Below are 19734 nucleotides of genomic sequence, written 5' to 3' on the forward strand. Positions count from 1 at the left end.
AGCTCAAACGCTAGGTTTAAAAAAAGCATTGAAACACAAGCATAGCGAATATCGATATAATGTTAAATAACGTAGTATGTTACTAAAGCTCAAGTACATTTAAAGCCCTTACCTTTGCAGTGTTTCCTTTTAACGCATCTACCCTGATCTAAAAGAGTCATTCCATGTCAAATCACCTAATTTTAAAACATGACCGTGCTTCAATATCTGAAATTCTCTTCAAAATTTTTTCATACATTAATACCAATGAAATTATGCTAAATTAATTTTTTCCGATTTTTTTTTGGATGAGAAATGGGCCGGGGAGAAATTTTTGAAAAATATGAACTGTGCTTCAATTTCACTTTCTGTCACTCAGCATCATGGAACTAAAATTACCATAACTTCCTTATTTGTAAAGTTATTGGGCTCTTCCAGGTGTCAAATGAAAGCTTAATTTTTGCTCTTTCAGTAAATTCTAAGTACAATCCCCAAAATCCCCGGCTCACAGTCCCCAAAGACACGTCAAGACGATTAGTCATTCACCTTTTTGTAGGCAGATTTTCCTGCATTGCCATTTTGCGAAGTATCCTCTGCATTGTGGAGGTGGCCTTGGTGCATTCCTGCTTCCTAGGCAACTTCGTTGGTGATCCAAATGGTGGAGCTTCGTTGCCCTTGTACTCTTTAACAACAGTTTTTATTCCACAGAAACTGATGTTGCAACCATTTTTCTTGCACTGTTTTCTAATGACAAAAACACTAAAGTGGGCGTCATAAAGACCCGCAACATAGCCTTCCCAAAACCGGCTTAATTTGGAGGGCATTTTGGTCACAGAGCGGAAACCCATACACTTGGAAAAAAAATTTAACACAACACTCACAACAATGGTCCTGTTTTGTGCGTTATTGTCGTCCGCGCGGAAAACCAACTCGTTCCCAGGAAGCCACTGCAAAACACTGCAGGACGCCACGAGCCAGGTCGGGTGAGTCCATTCTAACCAGGAGAAGGAAGGAACGAAATCGGCCAAACGTAGGCTGAACAACCTCTGTAGTATTCATCCCAGATCAGTTTCAAAGTCGCAACTTCTCGCAAGAAAGACAATAAATAGTAATAAGATAACGTTATGTATCTTCAAATGAATATTGAATGATATCACACATACACACAAACATATGCATATATGCATACATACATATACAGGGTATTTTGTAATTCCTATTACAGCGCTTAGGGGTTGGAAGTAGACATGAAAACAAGCGAAAAATTTTATTATACTGAAGTTGAAAGATGCCTCCTTTCCGAGCTACGAGTGCGGAAAAAAGCAGAAAATTGAACTTTGAACATTAATAGCGCAAAGACTAATAGTATTAGACGAAAGATGAGGTGAATTTAAGAGGAAACCACACCTGTGCTGTCAGGAAATACAGAGTTCAAGAGTGTGAGGAAAGTACATACAGAATTTCAAGCTGACATAGATAATTGTGCATTGAATCGAGCAAGATTTAATGAAATCTTGCATGATTTCCCGGCCTCAATGTAATATTTTTCGGAAACATGTTTTTTTTTTTTTTTTTAATTCACCATGCCGTTTTCTCTAACAGTATTACCTTTTGACGCTATTAATGCTCGAAGTTCAATTTTCTGCACTTTCCTGCGCTGATAACTCGGAAAGGATGACGCTTTAGACTTCGGTGTAATAGCCTATTTGTGCTTGTTTTCATGTATACTTTCAACTCCAATAGAAATTATGAAACACACTATATATATGTGTGTGTTTCATATGGCCACACGATATGGTCAAGGAAGGAGCTAAACTATAGTTTGCTGCTTTATCCAACGTAAAGAAAGTAGGATTGGAGCCCATTTTATCCTGTGTATAACTGAGCTTCAATGGGAGATATAGCCCCTATAATAGCCCTCTCCTTGGATCCGCGCCTTTATATATATATATATATATATATATATATATATATATATATATATATATATATATATATATATGTGTGTGTGTGTGTGTGTGTGTGCACGTGTGTGTTGGTCAAGTGCTATATCTGAAGCATTGGACTGTATGGTTCAGAGACTTGGACATTACGGAAGTTAAAGAAGAAATACTTAGAGAGCTTCGAAATGTGGTGTTGGAATAAGATGGAGAATAGGGATGCGCACGAGACGAGTCGAGACAGGATTTTCCTGACAAAATTCGAGTCGAGACATCACATTTACAGCACATTTTCGAGACGAGACAGCCACAAATCTTGTCTCGTGCGCATCCCTAATGGAGAAGATAAAATGGACAGAGAGAGCAACAAACGAAGATGTTTTAAAACAGATAGGAGAGAAGAGGATACTTCTAGTCAGCATCCTTCATAGGAAAGCTAATTAGATTGGACACATCTTGCGAAGAAATCGTCTTCTTCATACCACCATAGAAGGAAAGACGGAAGGGAAGCGAGGAATAGGAAGAAGAACAGAACTGATCGATGATTTGAGAAGCAGAAGAAAACACTGGGAACAAGCTGAAGATCGAAAAACTTGGAAGAAACATTTTCAGACTTAAATCTAAAATTGAAAAAAAAAAATAAATAAAATAAACTCTAGTCCCAGGACCTTTCGAAAGGCAGGATACGTAATAATAATAATCACCATCCCCCATGTTACGCGGCTGAATTTGATTTAAACAACATCAGAAATGTGATTGTTCATCACAATGACCCCAAAAACTATGGATTCGACACTAATATCGGTCAATTTCGGTCATTTATAATGATCTCCCTTCTCCACCTTTCCTACGTTGTACCGTCAAAGTGAAATAGTAAAAACACTCGCAGACCCGAACCTCATCTATTTAATCGAGATCGGCCGGTGATTTAGGCGGTGCGAAGTCACAATCATTTATATATATGTATAATTGCATATTGGTCTCCTCCAAGGCATTATTTTTTCAAACAATTGTAAATATCTGTAAAAATAAGTAATAACTGCTAAAAATAATATTTTTATTCAATGCACTAGAAATATTTTTTCTTGTGGGATAATTAAGTTAATCCTTTATCTAGAAAAAAATGAAGTGGAAAGGAAATTTTTTGATAAGGATAAAAGGAAATGGGACTGATAAACCATTGGACGCGATCAAAGCTCTTCCATAATATGCATTAAAATGTTTAGTCCCCACTTTAGGAAGGACCCCAATGCATTAAACCTTAGTAACATTTCTTCATTTTACATTACCAAAAACGTATGTCGCTTATAGATAATGCAGCATCCACCTTATTCTCCCGACCTTGCATCCAGTGACTTTCTTGTTTCCCCAAATGAACAATCCGTTGCGTGGTCGCCATTTTGACAACACAGATGACGTCATTCGTGAGGTGGAAGAATGGTTTAAAGCACAATGTGCAAAGTTCTACAATGACGGTATTCATAAAGTGAAGTAACGCTGGGAGAAATACGTAAATCTGGGTAGCGACGACATAGAGAAGGGTTAACAACTACAAATCACAGCAATCCCTGTATCCTGATTTTTTTTTACTAAGATAACTAAAATTCTACGATACCCCTTCTTAGTAAAAGTATTGTAAAAATATAAAATTATCACAAAACAACATTCCATAACCTAGTACCAAAAGAATCCAAAGTATATATGCATTGTTTTCGATATTTGAAATGTGGAATCATTTTTGTTTTTCAGGAAATTGAAAGCTATGCACTGGAACACTGTTCTTACGCTGTATTGAAGTTTCTAGCCGTGAAAATGAATGAAAATTGTTGGCACTGTTAAAAATTGGTGTAGACCCCCTTCTTTTATGGAAACTACTTGGATCATCCTTAACGTAGTAGTACATGTATAATAAATAGATATGCCTCATTTCCGATGTCCCTATCAAATCCTCCAATCAATCAAAACGTATACAAAAAGACAAAATTATATACAGGGTGTATCAAAATTACGAACCCATAGGCCATTTCTATCACGAGTATAAAGATACGAAAATATGGAAAGAGGAAAGTCGTTGAAAATATTGGTTTCCAATCTAACGAAGTTGGCCTGTGGCCTTGCACTTTTGATACACTTGATATATACGTATATATGGCTCGAAGAAAGAAATCCTAAAGCGGAAATTGAAAGTGAACTATCAGAAAATAGTGAAAATGTTAACAAAATCGGATGTTCTAAACATTATGTCTTAAACATTATGTCTTAGTCAATGTAGAAACCCATATCTATACTATCACATTATCCTTCATTAGTTATGACAGATCAATATTCTTTCATTAGCAGTCTTCAATCGTAGATATTCTTTCAATTTTATTAGGAAAATATTCAATTTTGGAAAAAAATAATCCCATCCAAGGAAAGTAAAAACGCTACAAAAAATATACTCCAAATTTCCTTCGGGGGCGCGATGGCTCAATGGTAGAGCGTTCACTTCTGGTTCTTGGAGTCCCTGGTTCGATCCTCGATCGCGCCGTGTTGTAAAGAGACATGAAAGGAGTGAATTGTTTTATGGTCTAAGGGGTCCTGAAAAGAATTTTTACGGGGACCTGATTTTGAAGTTCCGCCACTAATCGAAGACAAATTAAATATCGATTAAGATACACACTTTTGTCATTTGTCGTGTATTAAACAACTTCAGCTAAAATTAATAAAGAATTATTTGAGATCGACTATATCTCAAGAACGATTAAATAAACTAGCTTTGATGGCCATTGAAAAGGACATATTCAACGAAATGGATGTGGATGAAATAATAAGAGATTTTGCCAAATTGAAAGCCAGAACAGTTTATAACACGAACTTTTCAGTAACAAAGAAAACGAGGAATTAAGATAATTACAATAATCGTGTCACTAGAAAATACTATGTAAATATGCTTTTAATGAAGCATAAGAGCACAGCTCTTTGTCAAAATCAAACCTGTGTTAATGTTAGACTTGAAACTGACGAGTTTCATTGTGTTTCGACTCTTATGTTTCAACTGTACTTGTCAAAGTGCATCTTAGTTGTGTCTTGTGCTTATTTAATAAAAAATCCTATTAATTATTAAAATTAGAACTTTGTTCAGTATTTATTCAAAGTCAATTAGTTACAATTTCGTCATTTTTTTTTTTTTTGTTAATATTTACAGGAGACAACATATATTGAAGAAATTTTCAAATTGTAACGATTATTTGAAGAATTTTTGTCCATTACAGTTTTCTACTCTTCTATTGTCATTTTGATGTGGGCGCCGAAATGTTTGCTTACACTTAAGAAATGTCTAGAGCCGGCCCTGTTGCAACAAAAGTCAGAGATGACGTGCTTGAGGTTAAAGGTCACAATTCCGTACATTTCTCATTAACCTACTGTTTGTAACGGAAATTATATAAATATGCCAATTTCTGCACTTAAAGTTCAGTATTTCAGAAAGCTGCATGTCTACTAGAATTTATTATTTTAATTCCAAATGAAAAACTAGCATTTTGACATTTTACCATATAGCTCATTAATCTTTGACATCCTTGATCTCGCTTTATTGTCTCACAAAACTTGGGATCTTTATCTGTAATCCTACTAAGTTTCAATTTCCTAAGTATCATCATTTGTATGCAACACAAAAATAAAATTTACTCTCCACAGAATATTTCCAATATACATACCTTCAAGCATCTTCCCATCATCTTCACATGTATAATCAATGGAAGTTTCAACCAGGCGGAAAACTTGTTTGCTTTCTCTATAACCACCAACAGAGCAAATTGGTAATATTTCGATTATTCTAGAAAAGCATCGTAACATTGCTGTTGCTTTACTGTAAAATACAACACAAAAAAATATTGAAAGGTATAAACAGTGAATAAAGTTAGTGATAGGATACCCATTTGTAGGGATGCGCACGAGACAAGATTTGAGGCTGTCTCGACTCGAAAATGTGCTGTCTCGACTCGAAAAATGTATATTTTTCTATTAGAAGAGCTGTGTCTCAACTCGAATTTTGCCAGGAAAATTCTGTCTCGTCTCGTCTCGTGCACATCCCTACCCATTTGCAGTATCTTATTCAATAATAATAATAATAATAATAATAATAATAATAATAATAATAATAATAATAATAATAATAATAATAAGTGATACAAGAAGTTCCGTCAGATGATTAAAGCATTTAATTTACACATTTAAAAAACTACTTTGAAGCTGCTGTTTTAAAATCAGTGAAACATTAATGAAAGGTATTCTTTTATTTACCATGTTTAATATTTAATGTACTATTATTAATTGAATTGTTTCGATGTTCCGTAACACCTTTCTCAGCACCTCTGGAAAACTCTTCTCATTTCTAAATTTCATCTTACATTATTTTAAAATTCTCTGAAAAGTGAGTGACATTAGTTGCATGTGGGTTTCCTAAATCTGCTGAGGAAGATATCAGTAAACACCGAAATAGTACAGTTGATAGTGCTGTGCATTAGATATTAGAAGCAGTTAATAAAAGAGCATGCTTAGAAATTATTATATACATGCGTCAATTGATATCCTCAAATAATTAGTAAAACATTGATTTGATTGAAGCATATTACTGGGTACATGTGATACTACCAACTATTAAGCAGATACTACGTAGCAGAAACTAGAGAAGCTTTACACTAGCAGAAAGCAATTTTTCATAGCAAACAAAATGCTGCTGCCTTTAGTAGAGTACAAATTGCCATAGTTCTCATTTGCTAACTTGAAACTAATTCTGAGTGAGATTTGATTTCGCTATTTACACATTTAATCAGAAAGTTTGTGTATAGCAATTCCGAACTATGTAAAGGATAATCGCAATGAATGTTAAGCATTTTGATAATTTGTGGGATGGTTTCTTACCAACAAGAAAAGTTATTGATTTAAATCTGGTACGTCATTTAACATTCTAGTAAGTGAATAGTTATTATTGTTAAAAAAGGGGAGGAAAAAGTAAAGTTTTCCAATGAAATGTAAAACAAGTACAGAAGGAACAAGAATTGATTGATTTCGAAGCAGAAGATGAGTTACCAAGGTAGCATAACCAGGAAAGATAACTCAATAGTCAACTATCACGTTACAGGGAGATACATCAATTAAACAGAAAAAATTAAATGAAAAAAGAATTATAATAAGCTGACTATTTTCCTTTGATCCTATTATTGTTCTTAGTTTTACCTAATTCGACACATTATACCTAAATGCACTACAAAATTAACTTAAATGTGGATTTAATGGTTAAGTGATGTTTCTATTAACATTAAAAGCATTTGTGGCTATTTAAGGCTTAAGTGATGTTTCTATTAACATTAAAGCATTGGTCGCTGTTTAATCTTAAGTGATGTTTCCATTAACATTAAAAGCATTGAAAGCATTGGTGGCTATTTAATGCTTTAATGATATTTCTATTAACATTAAAAGCATTTGTGGCTATTTAAGGCTTAAGTGATTTTTCTATTAGCATTAAAAGCATTGGTTGCTATTTAATCTTAAGTGATGTTTCTATTAACGACCTTCCTGTCTAATATACATAAAAATTTTAGCCCTCAACCTTAGGAAAAGCGCTCGATGCTATTAATCTTGGGCACATTTTATCAATTTACCTGACGCAAAATAAATAACCTTTTTAATGCATTATATAAAAGAATCATTTATTATTTTTTACAGTTTATTTGCTTTTCAGTCTGCAATCAAATTGTTTTTACTCATATAATAAATTTTTACTCTTACCCCTGGTAGTTCCTTAACTTGAAAATATTTTATGGCTTCAATATGTGCGCCTAAATATTTTATTTTCTAAGAAACTTTACAGGACTTACAACAGTTCACAGCACGAGTCTCTTTTGTGCTGAGTAAGAGCATATTTTCTGAACGAAACGGGCGCAGTGTACGAAACGGGGCGGTAGGTTGCACAAGTTTCAACAATAACGGAAATACGAGATATCAAAATGGGGACTTCATATCAATACAGGGTCATACACAGAAGTAGTAGGACTGATTTTTCCCCGCGCGTGCGGAACAATGTAGAAGGAGCTGCAAGGCCGGATGTTATGGAGGGAAGCCTTGGGAACAAGTTTCGACCGGGGGCAGTCGCCTGCGTGCGTTAGTTGAGTATGGACAACTGTGTTCGTGACCTCCTGTTGTGACGCCTCGTCATCAGTTGCGATGGAGCGAAATTTGGAGCAGCGGTATGCCATCAAGTTTTGCGTCAAACTGGGAAAATCAGCGACCGAAATCAAGGACATGCTTACGCAGGCCTACAAGGAGGATACCATGAGCCCCACAATAACCCCATAAAAAGAAGGCCAGAATGTCGAAATCGAAAGTGAAATCGATGCTGATTGCATTTTCTGACCGTCGTGGCATTGCCCATAAGGAGTTTGTACCTCCTGGACAGAGTGTAAATGCAAGATTTTACATGAAAGTGGTCCCACGGCTGCGAAATCGGATCACACGCGTGCGACCAGATCTGGTGGGGAAATGAAAGCTCCATCATGTCAACGCGCCGTGTCACGGCGCGTGGATTGTGAGGGATCTCCTGACCAAATTCGGCGTTTCCACGTTGCCTCACCCCCCTGCACCCCTGATGTAGCACCACTGGACTTCTTCCTGTTCCCCCGTATCAAGAGGCAGCTCAAGGGACATCGTTTCGACTCGATGGAAGCGGTCCGAGCGGCGACGACGAGGGCACTGAACGGCATCCCGGAGGACGACTTCCAGAAGGCCTTCGCGACCTGGAAGGTTCGCTACAAGAAGTGTGTGAATGCCCAAGGGTCCTATTTTGAAGAGTATGAAGTCGATGTACCAAAATGTTCAATATTAAAAAAAAAAAAAAATCAGTTCTACTACTTCTGGATACGACCCTGTATAATGCAGTTAGTGACTTTTTTCCGAATCTTTCTTAAGTTTGACGAATGACAAACATCTCACAAACAATAACCAATATCGTTTTATGATATTAAATCTTACAGAACCCAAATTTTGATATTATCCTATGTTTTTCTGTTATTTTGAAAGTCGTAAAATCAGTTTTTTTTTTGGTCACCTTATTAATTTCGAAAAAGATCTTTTAACTTTTCCCGGTAAATTAGTTATTTACTATTTGTTCCGGTTTCCTTAGTTTCCAACTTTCATCCATTCTCCTTTGTTATTAGAAATCGTCTGTCCATAAGTGGTTTCTTTTTTCCTTTCTTCATTTACTGAATTTACACATTTGTGAATTACTAAAAGAAAGCACTTATTTAACAATTAAAAGATGTTGGTAATATACCTGCAATAGCGTGAGTCCGGGTAATCTCCAACTTTCTCAATACACTGTTGATATTCTTCCATTTTCTTCTATGAAATTAAAAGAAATTATTATTGCATTAGTGACCCTGATAAAACTTCAAATTTCTGCTCCCTCGTCCTCCTCTTCGCCTCGTAAGAATTCTTCCTAGGCTCAGTTTCGTGTTTTGTGAAACAGAAGCTCCAGTGCTTAACAGAAATAACAAAATAATTGTACATGATTAATTTTAAATTATAATATCTGTGATTATAGATAGGTTTATAAAATTTACTATACTTATAAACAGTTATTTGTTTAGTAAAATACAGTGTTGGATATAGCCTGGGACGGTAGGTCCCCCACTTTTTGAGTGACAAAAATAATTTATGCTATTATTTATATATTTTTGAAAGTTTATAATAAACTCATAATATACCTATCATAGTCTGGGTTTCGGCTCGCCCCCCAGTTCTTACCTTCTAGATCCACAACTGGTAAAATTTAATTAAAATGCTTCAAATAATTTAACATACTAGGCTACTTTATTTAAAGTTTGGGGGCGCGGTGGCTCAGTGGTAGAGCGTTCACTTCCGGTGCTTGGGGTCCCTGGTTCGATCCCAGCTTGCGCCGTGTGGACTTTGTGGTGGACAAACATCGTGCTCGTGGGTTTTCTCCCTAGGTTCTCCCTTTTCCTCCCACTTTCTTCATTCCACCATTTCACTCATTTCTCATTATCACAGTCTCCTTTAGGCTAACCGGTATAATCGTGGGACGTAAAACTTAAAGATTTCGTTTCATTTCATTTATTTAAAGTTTTCACGAATTGATACTTGCAGTTTACATTCGTTCATAATGCATTTCAAAGGCAAGAATTAATTATTATAAATCATAAACAATGTCCAGAAAGAAACCAAATTTCGAAAGAATACGATCAACAAAATTGTTCTTGACTTTCTACTTGCCAGCACAGCGTAGTGGGATTCTTTCCAAACATTTTAACGCTAATATATGATCCTGTCACCATCCTGCCTTTGTAGTTGTGAGACTGTGTAAACAATGAAGTGGAAGTTATTCTCTACTTGAAGCAAGTGGTATTATGGAAGTTTGGAAGAGATTGGAAGATCAGCATGTTTGAATCACATTGTTTGTAATTGGGCAAGACCCCTGGCGTATTTAGGGGGTGGCTACCGGGCTCAAGTCCCCTCCCTCGAAATCAATTTGTTATATACCTATGCACTACTTCATTTAAATTTGTCGACATATAAAAGGAAAAATGTAAGTGCTTATTCACATGCTGTGCATAGCCTCTCCCGAAACAAAATCCTATATATAAATCCTGGGCGAGACATTTACAGAAACTCGTGAAACTGTCGCAGGAAATGTTTCGTTTACACTTTTTATTCATTGGATCGCGGGAAAATTTCAAAACAATAAGGGTGAAAGTATTACAAAAATGCTGGATATCTACATAAAGCACGATAGGATATATGGTTCCGAAGTTATTACTTTTGTAGCTCCAGGTGGAAATTTCAATCTAGCAATCGCCTGAAATCATCACTGATGGGATCATGAATAAAGTGTTAAAATGATTTTGTGCTTCCTTTTCTATCCTATTCTTAGCCGCTGTTCAAGCATATCAATCATACGACAAAATAGTTTTCTTCTCACTACTCTGCGAGCACAAAAGAGAATATATGGATAGGATTAGTGTTCAGTATGTATTTAAGCATCAAGGCTGCATGAGACATAGATTTACAGCTGAACGTGGAATCCGAACCACAAAATATCCAGCCGCGAATGGAACCCAGGTCTCGTCCGGATCTGAGACATATATGCTAACCGTATAGCCACAATAGGGATCTCAAAGAGAGAGAAGTGAAAGAAAATAAACGAAAAGATTACGTGATCGTTGTCTTTGTCCTAGTTTGTGTTGTTTTGATCACTACATATCAGTACGAAAATTTTGTTTATCTATAATATTCCCTTTTCCTCACTACAATTTTTCTTAATTCCTTCTGGTATCTCGGGCGCGTTTTCTGTTTCCCCTCGCAGTTAGTTCATTCTGCATACCTACACTTATTTATGTTACTATCTGAAGTGTATCTAAGGATGATTTATCCAAGGAGTATCATAAAGAAAATAGCATGAAATGCTTTTAGACCGTAAAGCAGTACCGCAGCCTTAATATTTTAATGAAATTATTGATTCGTGTGTTAATTAAAGAAAAAAAAAACTTTTCTATTGTCTTGTATGTCTTTTACGCCAATCATAGATGTTCACAACATAGCGTATACCCTGTGAAAATTGTAGGACCACAGCAATGAGGACATGAGTTTGTATCTAGAGATACTGTAATTATACGTACAGATGGAATAGGAACAATTACGGTTTTCAGGACTTGTTCCATTTCCTGGGCAGTTCCTGGGGTATCTGGTAGGGATAAACAATTTTATAGCCTAGTGTATATAGTTTAACATTCTACAGTATTTTGGAACACTTTAAAAGTAATTTTAACGACTTTTAGTACAGCTATCATTATTGCCATTTAAAACTTTAGTCACAAAGACTTAGTCTGAAGAAATTAAAACACCGTCAATCTAAATACATGGATTGTGAGTCCTTGGTCCATAAACTTTGATACACGAAAATCGGTAACCACTGGCAGAATTAGGCACCTTGCGACCGTAGGCTTTCAATTACGTAGGCTCAGCTTTCACTTGTGTTGAATCTGTATTTACCTCTATGTTATGAAGTAATAAAGATGAAATAAACGTTTAAGTAGAAAAAATTTAGAAACTTACCTGTGCATTTGTGGCAGCCTCTGTCCCAGCCCTTTCTTCACAAATTGACAAAACATGTAATGTCTGGAGCACATCTTGTGAAACAGCATTACCTATAGAATGAAGATTAAGTTTATGGAAAATGTTTGAAATGTACATATGAGCACTCCTTAGGATATGTTTATGAATCAAAGTGAAATGATAAAAAAAAAAAAAAAAAAAAAAAAAAAAAATCGTTAACCCAAACCTCATGTTCAAAACATTTATTTTAAACGGTTCGATCATTTTCTCATTTTGGCTATTTTATGAGTAGAACATGGGAAATTAAAATATTATAGAAATTGAGCTTTTTCTTCCTAAAATAGAAGTTTAGGAAAACATTTGGACCTATGTTACATAAAATTGAACAAGAAATTCATGTTCTCCTTCTTAAAATCAAAATTTTCGAAAACACTGAGATTTACGTTAAATAAAATTAAACAAGAAATTGATTTTCTCCTTAAAATCCAAATTTTCGAAAACACTAGGATTTAATGTTAATTAATATCAAGTTAAGAAGTTTATATTATGAGTTTGATCTGTGTAACTTGAGTGGCCTCTGAGATTATATATTTTGGACATATTTGAGAACTCTTCTCTCCCCTTCAGGATACACATTTTAATGAAAATACATGATGAAAACTAATGAAGTGAAATGAAATCTTTGAGTTTTACGTCCCACTGTTATGCCAGTTAGGCTAAAGGAGACGGTGATGATGAGTAATGAATGAAATGGTGGAATGAAGAAAGTGAGAGGAAACGGGAGAACCCCGAGAAAACCCACGCACACGGTGTTTGTCCACCACAAAGTTCACTTGGCGGGTGCTGGGATCAAACCCGGGACCCCAAGCACCAGAGATGAACGCTCTACCACTAAGCCACCGCGGCCCCGATGAAAACTAATTATATTCAATAAAATCATATCATATAAAGAAACTAAAGGCAGAAAATAATAAAGGTGCTGAAAGCAGATAATAATAATAAACCCCTTAAAAAGCAAAATAAAAATTACTATTTAAAAAAGATTTTATTAAGTTATGTTAAGCCGAGCAAATTAATACCTAATATAAAAGTATCTGAATAGTAATTTTATGAAGCAATAATAAGTTTAGCTTGGCAGGATTTCAAAACAAATCTATAGATAATAGTAATAAATTATTTTTTCCTTTAAGCGCTTTATTGTTATTATTACTGTCTCCTTTCTTGCATTTTTATTGTTTTCTGCCTTTTAGTATTTTTTTTTCTGGAATGTATTCATATATCTTTTAAAAGTTTTTATTTTCTGCTTACTAGTGCGTTTTTGAAGTTTTTTTTCTTTTTTTAAAAGTTATTATTTCCTTCTTTCTAGTGCGTTTTCTCATCTCAGTTATCTTTCTTTTAAGCTCTTTTCTTTTCTTTTTTCCATTTTCTCGTTATCATAGTAGTTTAATTAAATATCTAAACTAAAAGTAGGACATTAATTTCCTCTAAAATGGGTTCCCCAATGAAACATGCATGAAGAAAAATATTATCAAAATTATTTAAATATTTTTTTACGAGGGAGGGTCAAATGAAAACCTTACAAATGCAATCAAATGCCGTAAATTTGAACGATAGCCTCGATACATTGCAGTAATACGCCTTGAGTTGTACTCAATGGCTGACAGGTGGCAGAGTGTTGATGGAAGAACAACGAACGCGGCAGCGTCAGTATCAAAATGGCCACCCCGCTGTCCACATGCACCGCGTTAGAACAGCGTTCAGTAATCTGGTTTTTGAGCAGTGAAGGTGTGAAACCAATTGAAATTCATCGCAGGATGACAGTAAAGTATGGTGATTCGTGACAGGATGTATGCAAGTGGTGTAGGAAGTTTAAAAGTGGCATGGCATCTGTGGAGGATGCTCTTTGGCCAGGACAGGCTCACCACGTAGTGACCGACGAAACTATTGCGTTAGCGGAAGATCTTGTAAAGAAAAACAAGGGTATTCCATTGAAAATAAAATCGCCACAATTATGAATATTAGCTTGGGGTGAGCTCAACACATTGTGCATAAGTTTCTGCATTTCAATAAGGTGTCTCCAAGATGGATCCCACGTAAGTTAACTGTTGAATTGAAAGTTCGTCGCGTCGACGCCTGTGAAGAACTTTTCCGTCGTTTCAACGCCGAGGGTGATGTATTTCTGGACAGGATTGTTACAGGCGACGAGACATGGGTTCACTATCATCAACCAGAAACCAATCGAGCAAGGAATGGTGGCATAGCCGGAAACGAAAATAATTACGCGCTCAACCATCAGCAGGAAAGGTCATGCTCATTATTTTGAACAGTACCTGGAAAAGGAGAGACAGTAACCAGTGTCTTGTATTCAAACTTGCTGAAAAATCAACTTCGCCCTGCAATCAGGCGTAAATGACTAGTACTTCTGTCCTCAGATGTCCTCCTACTGCATGACAACGCCCGATCTCATACTGGCCGTTTGACCGTTGAGACTATCGGTAACATCAAATTTGAGTGTCTCATTCATCCACTCTACCACCAGACCTTGCCCCAATTGATTTTCATGTGCTTGGACCACTTAAAGAAGCGATGGAAGGCAAGCATTTCAATAGTGATGAACAGGTAAAAAAATGCGGTGGTTTCAACATGTTATCTATGCAGTTCCGAAGCGATGGAATACTTGCATTCAATGTCAAGGAGATTACGTTGGAAAATAAGAGGCAAGATTTCCTTTTCATTGTTACAATCTAAGATATACTGCACTTTTAAGGTTTTTATTTGATCCTGCCTCGTATTATAGGCAAGAACCTCTCTATGGAGTAACTCATTACATTAGTGAAAACCATATCAAAATATGTACTCTAAAAATTAGTTAGCCTTTTGTGCACGAGATGGCGTTAGTGTTCCGCAGATGGCCCGCTCAACGAATTTGACAGCTGATATTTGAAGCTAATAGAAGAGCAAAATATATTGGAATTCCTGGAATCAAACTTAAGGAATTGTGTTGTGAAGATGAGTAAACTATGCAACATTTTACAATTCTATTTCGATAAAGACGCAAATGTAGGGCAAGCTCTTGAAGAAATTTGTACTGTTTAAGGGCAAGATACGTTATCGAAACCAACAGTCAGAAGATGATTCATTCACTTTGCTTCTGGAAATTCGATGGATTCCAAGATGTTCCTCGCAGTGGGCGATCAATCATAGAAAAAATGGATGATATTCTGACGAAAGTTGAGCAAGACTGACATGTAAACAATCATGGCATCGCCAATCATCTACTGTGTGTTTCAGTCCCCTTTCCCTTCTCGCTCTTCCTCCAGTTGAGATTATGACACATACATTGGAAACATTATTCGCAATGTAAATATACTATTCCAGCAAACTCAAGAATTTTGACTGTGCATCCTAGCAATTAAATTACTTACCTATTAACTTTTCAAGTGGATATGCTAAACACTCGTCTTCAACACCACTTTCACTATCGTCTATGTCAGTTAATATTTCGTCATTGTCTGAATATGAGTCTTATGAATTTATTATCATAGGCTAAAAAAATGTAAACACAAAAAATAATTCTTCGAGCCTGATTTCGTAGCACTTTATTTTTTATTTTTATTTTTATTTTTTTTAAAGAAAGCTCCGCACTTGTACTCGGTTTGCTTAAAGACATTGTCAACTATAATTTTGGAGAAGAAACGAAGTACCACGAAAGAAAGTGACCCAGACACTGATGAATTCTGTTTGTGCTAGAAGAGAAGTTACGTTCCTACACAACTAGCCCTTTGTTTCCTTCTCAGTTTTCATAGCAAATAACATTCTTGGGCTTGATCGTCACACAAAAACAATCCGTCTGATTCCTAAGCAAATCCATATGATCGAGTTTGTTTTGGGTTAGATAATTTACGACACCATTCAGACGCCTGGTGCTTTTGAATCCCTGCTGGAGGAGGAAAGAGGGAATAAGTGGTCGCATATATGTAAGGTAGTGAAACGTGAAGGAAAAAAAAAACATACTGCGTTTTTTCTGTCGAATAAGGAAGAATTTGTCCCGAAGTAAATTTCAAAACAATATTACGAACTTCCCATACTTTGTTCTTACGATGTTAAGCATATTGTATATATATATATATATAAATGAATCAGATTCCAAAGGCGTGTAGCCACGGGGAAGAGGGGGCCCTGTCTTTCCAAACTATTTCCAACTCCAAAATGAGATTCGTGGTATGTGTTTAATAAACTTATTTAATAGTTAATGCAAATGAGGGACGTTTATAATAAAATGTGAAAATTTAAAAAAAATCAAGCATCATCAATACGGTTTCTGTACCTAATTAAAACAACTAAAATTAACCATATGCTTTATATTATCATTTCCCTAACTGGGAGCACACTGTATAAACTCTCTATTAGATTATTGCATAATAATATCTGAGTTGATATTTTTTCGAGTTTTTTTTTCCTTTACTATTTTAACCCATATAAATACAAAGTCAGATAAACAGACTGCTATAAACAGCATTTGTTTTCTTATGAATAGCTTATTGATTCGTCTACAATCCGGATTTTAACTCAGTACTGTCAAGATCCGTCTTTTGATAAGGTAGCATCGTGAAAATATAACATGTGTATAGTATGTATGGTGAGTTAAAATGCTTTCATATTCTGAAAGAGATCATTTGTTCTCTTTTAAATGTGTGAAAAGCTTTCCTCCCCCTGAAAGTAATGTTCCCCTAGAACAACCTGCTGGTTACACCCATGATTATTCTGTAATAAAAGTTAAGTTCTATTTCCAAATTGAAGAAAAATCCACTGGAAATAGACACGGGACTCATCGCTCGTTTTACTAATTGTTTTATATGGAAACCTTTAAAAGTGTGTATCATAACAACTAGTTGACATAAAAAGATGTAGTTTTCACGTATGTGTTCGTAATTCTTTTCTCTACTTCGTAAAGTGAGCAGTTAATGTGCTAATACAATATTTCTAATAAGCGCCTCTGGTATTGTCAAGATTCGCAGTAGCGCGAGAAGTCAGCGTGCAGGACTGCTTGTCGCGAATTGTCAACACCGCTCAAAGCCAATTGGACGCCGCGTGAAGCCAACTCAAGGCCATGCCGCTTATCATTTGAAATCTGCAATAAATATCTATCATCAGTGTTAACCATTTAGAAGAAAGCTTGCTACAAATATATCCCCCTTGAGTGTATGCAACCCACAACACTGTGTTGATTTTTTGGTTGCATTATATTTTACGATAATTATTTCTCAGGCGTTGCAGTAGTTACTCTTTTTTTATTTAAAAAAATCTTTTTAAAAAGTATTTTCTAAGTAAAACATTCCTTGGCAACAACTCATTCATTATTGAAAATTGCATCAAAATATGACCAAGGACTATGGATATAAACGCATACAAAACTTTTTGAAGACTATTAAAAATTCATTTCAAGTGATACAGCAATTTTCGCTTACATGTTGATTTCATGTTTATCTAATGACAAAAGTTTATTTAATTATTTGAGTTTTCCGTCTCATGATTATACTCTGAGGATAACATAAATTGTGATAATCAGATGGATGATAGTGGTGGAATGAATACAATGAAACGAAACGGGAAAACCTTTTGAAGCACGGGAGTACTTACATTATATCACGTTTTACATAACGTTTTAGAAACACCGTGCCGCAAAGAGTTAAAAGAAACCCACTCGAGCGGTGTTTGTGCAGTTAAAGCCCACTTGGGGGGAAAAAAGTAATCATAGAATTTTACCCATCTTCCTTTACGAGCTGAAGTTTTGAAAACGCAGAGATATGTGATCACTTTTTTTTTTTAATAAGGAGTTTCATCTTTCCAACATTAGAGATTGGCATAAATTTTAAAAAACCTTCTCTCTTTCCTTAGGGTACACGATAAAGATCCGGCGTGGGGACAAAGTCAGTAACGTTCAAAAATTAATTTGAAACTGTTTGCGATTATCCATTTTGTAACAATGTTTGTTTCATTACTTTCGGTTTTCTTTACTTTGAAATTTCCTCCGAACTCCTGTCGATAACATTTGGCTACTTAATGAATTGATACTCGTAGAACAAATACTCGAAGGAACTAGAATGTTGCACATGATCATAGGTATTAACCAAATCACACTAACTTTATTGAGAACCAGGAACACCTGCAGGAATTTTTCCACGGGAAGGGTGGGCGTAAAAGATTGATCCCAAGGAGACAAAGGACCAATTCCAGAGGGAAAGTCCGGTTTCACGGATGGATCAAAATAGCAATATACAAGTTAAGTAGCGAATGCACACATTTTGATGCACGTGTGCATAAAATACATCATATAGAACAATAATATTTACGCACATATCCTCCATTAGCTGAACTAAGTAAATTGTGATACTACACATTTCGGTTGAAACCTCTTGACATCTGGTGAAAGGTAATTAGACGTTGTTGGATTTCGCTCTTCGTGTACAAGCGTAGAATCGTCCTATTTTCTCCCCAAACATCGAGTGAAGGCCTAGGGTTGTCAACTTTGTGACCAGATCAGGACTAAAAGAGGATCTGAAAAGGTAGGCGGACGCATGACGTCACTGTCCCCAGTGCGTATTTTTTGCCCTTGTATTTTTATTGAAAGTGGAGGAACGCCATAGATGTTTCCGGGAAGTAGGTGAACGGCGTCCTCCCGGATACTCCCTCACTTTTACCCCTTGGCCAAGTCTGGTCATTTTGAGGACCCGGCTAGCCATATATTTTCGAAAAAGCCATACTGGCTTTTCTACCCATATGTTCTCTGCTTTTAGTCATTTCTAGCCATTTTATGAGTTTATCCACTTTTTGATATATTCTGTGTGTCATTTTGCTATTTTCTGAAGTTTGATTCGTTCTCTAAATGGTAGCATTATAAACCCAAAGCTAGAATTGACCCTTTAAAAGATAGCATTGATGGTCATATTGATCCCTCCCTATATCTTGGTTACACAGTAGAGAATGAATTCAAAACTTAAAAGTTAACCAGTAGACGTTGAGAAAAATCTTCGGCGAAGACGTTAAATTTCAGTAAAAATCTCGCTCAAGAAATTCAGAATAGACTTCCTGATAATATATACGTTTTCAGAGCTGCACAAAATGTCGCTTTTCAGAGTCAATAAGGATCTGAAACCAATGAAACAGCCTTTTATTGAGTTTGCTTTAGCTTTCACTTCGGGATTTGAAGATAATATCGATAAAATTGAAAATCAGAGGCGAACATAAATTCCACAAAATGGGTAAATAAATCTTTAACTGACCCTTTGCAAGAAGTAAATCACTATACAGATGCTGGAGAAGAGAAACGAGTTTTAGAATTAGTTTTGTTGGCTTTTTTCGTACTAATGCTTCCATATTCGAACCTAAAAATGTAACATGTAATCAACTTGGTGAATATAGTACAAAATAAATATATATATATAAAAGGCAGAAACAAATTAGAAAGAAAAAATGCTTTCTTCAATTTTAAGACTGAGATTTGAGTTGCGCCGTAACCAAAGTGTTACTTTTTATATTCGAAATTTCAGCCACAGTTTTGCAATTAGCTGAAACAAAAGTAGCACGGTACAAGCAACCGAGACAAAATAAGCCTCTCCTCAATTTGAAGAAGAAGATGATTACGATCAAATTTATTTCTTTGTTTTTGGAGAAATTTTGCTTTAATTTTATGTTATTATAGGAA

General features: G+C 35.5%; 1 protein-coding gene across 1 annotated transcript in view; it reads right to left on the reverse strand.

Annotated features, from left to right (window-relative positions):
- LOC145663767 (uncharacterized) overlaps positions 1-19734 on the reverse strand; it is a 61900-nt gene that overhangs the window by 13804 nt on the left and 28362 nt on the right. Inside the window, exons 2-4 of the mRNA XM_081729856.1 lie at positions 12030-12121; positions 9232-9299; positions 5618-5769 (exon numbers count right to left, since the gene is read on the reverse strand). Of these exons, the coding sequence (XP_081585982.1) occupies positions 5618-5769; positions 9232-9299; positions 12030-12121 (312 nt within the window). The remainder of the gene's footprint in view (positions 1-5617; positions 5770-9231; positions 9300-12029; positions 12122-19734) is intronic.

The sequence above is a fragment of the Thermobia domestica genome, chromosome 11, assembly GCF_964235325.1.
Source record: "Thermobia domestica chromosome 11, izTheDome1.hap1.1, whole genome shotgun sequence".
Classification (NCBI taxonomy): domain Eukaryota; kingdom Metazoa; phylum Arthropoda; class Insecta; order Zygentoma; family Lepismatidae; genus Thermobia; species Thermobia domestica.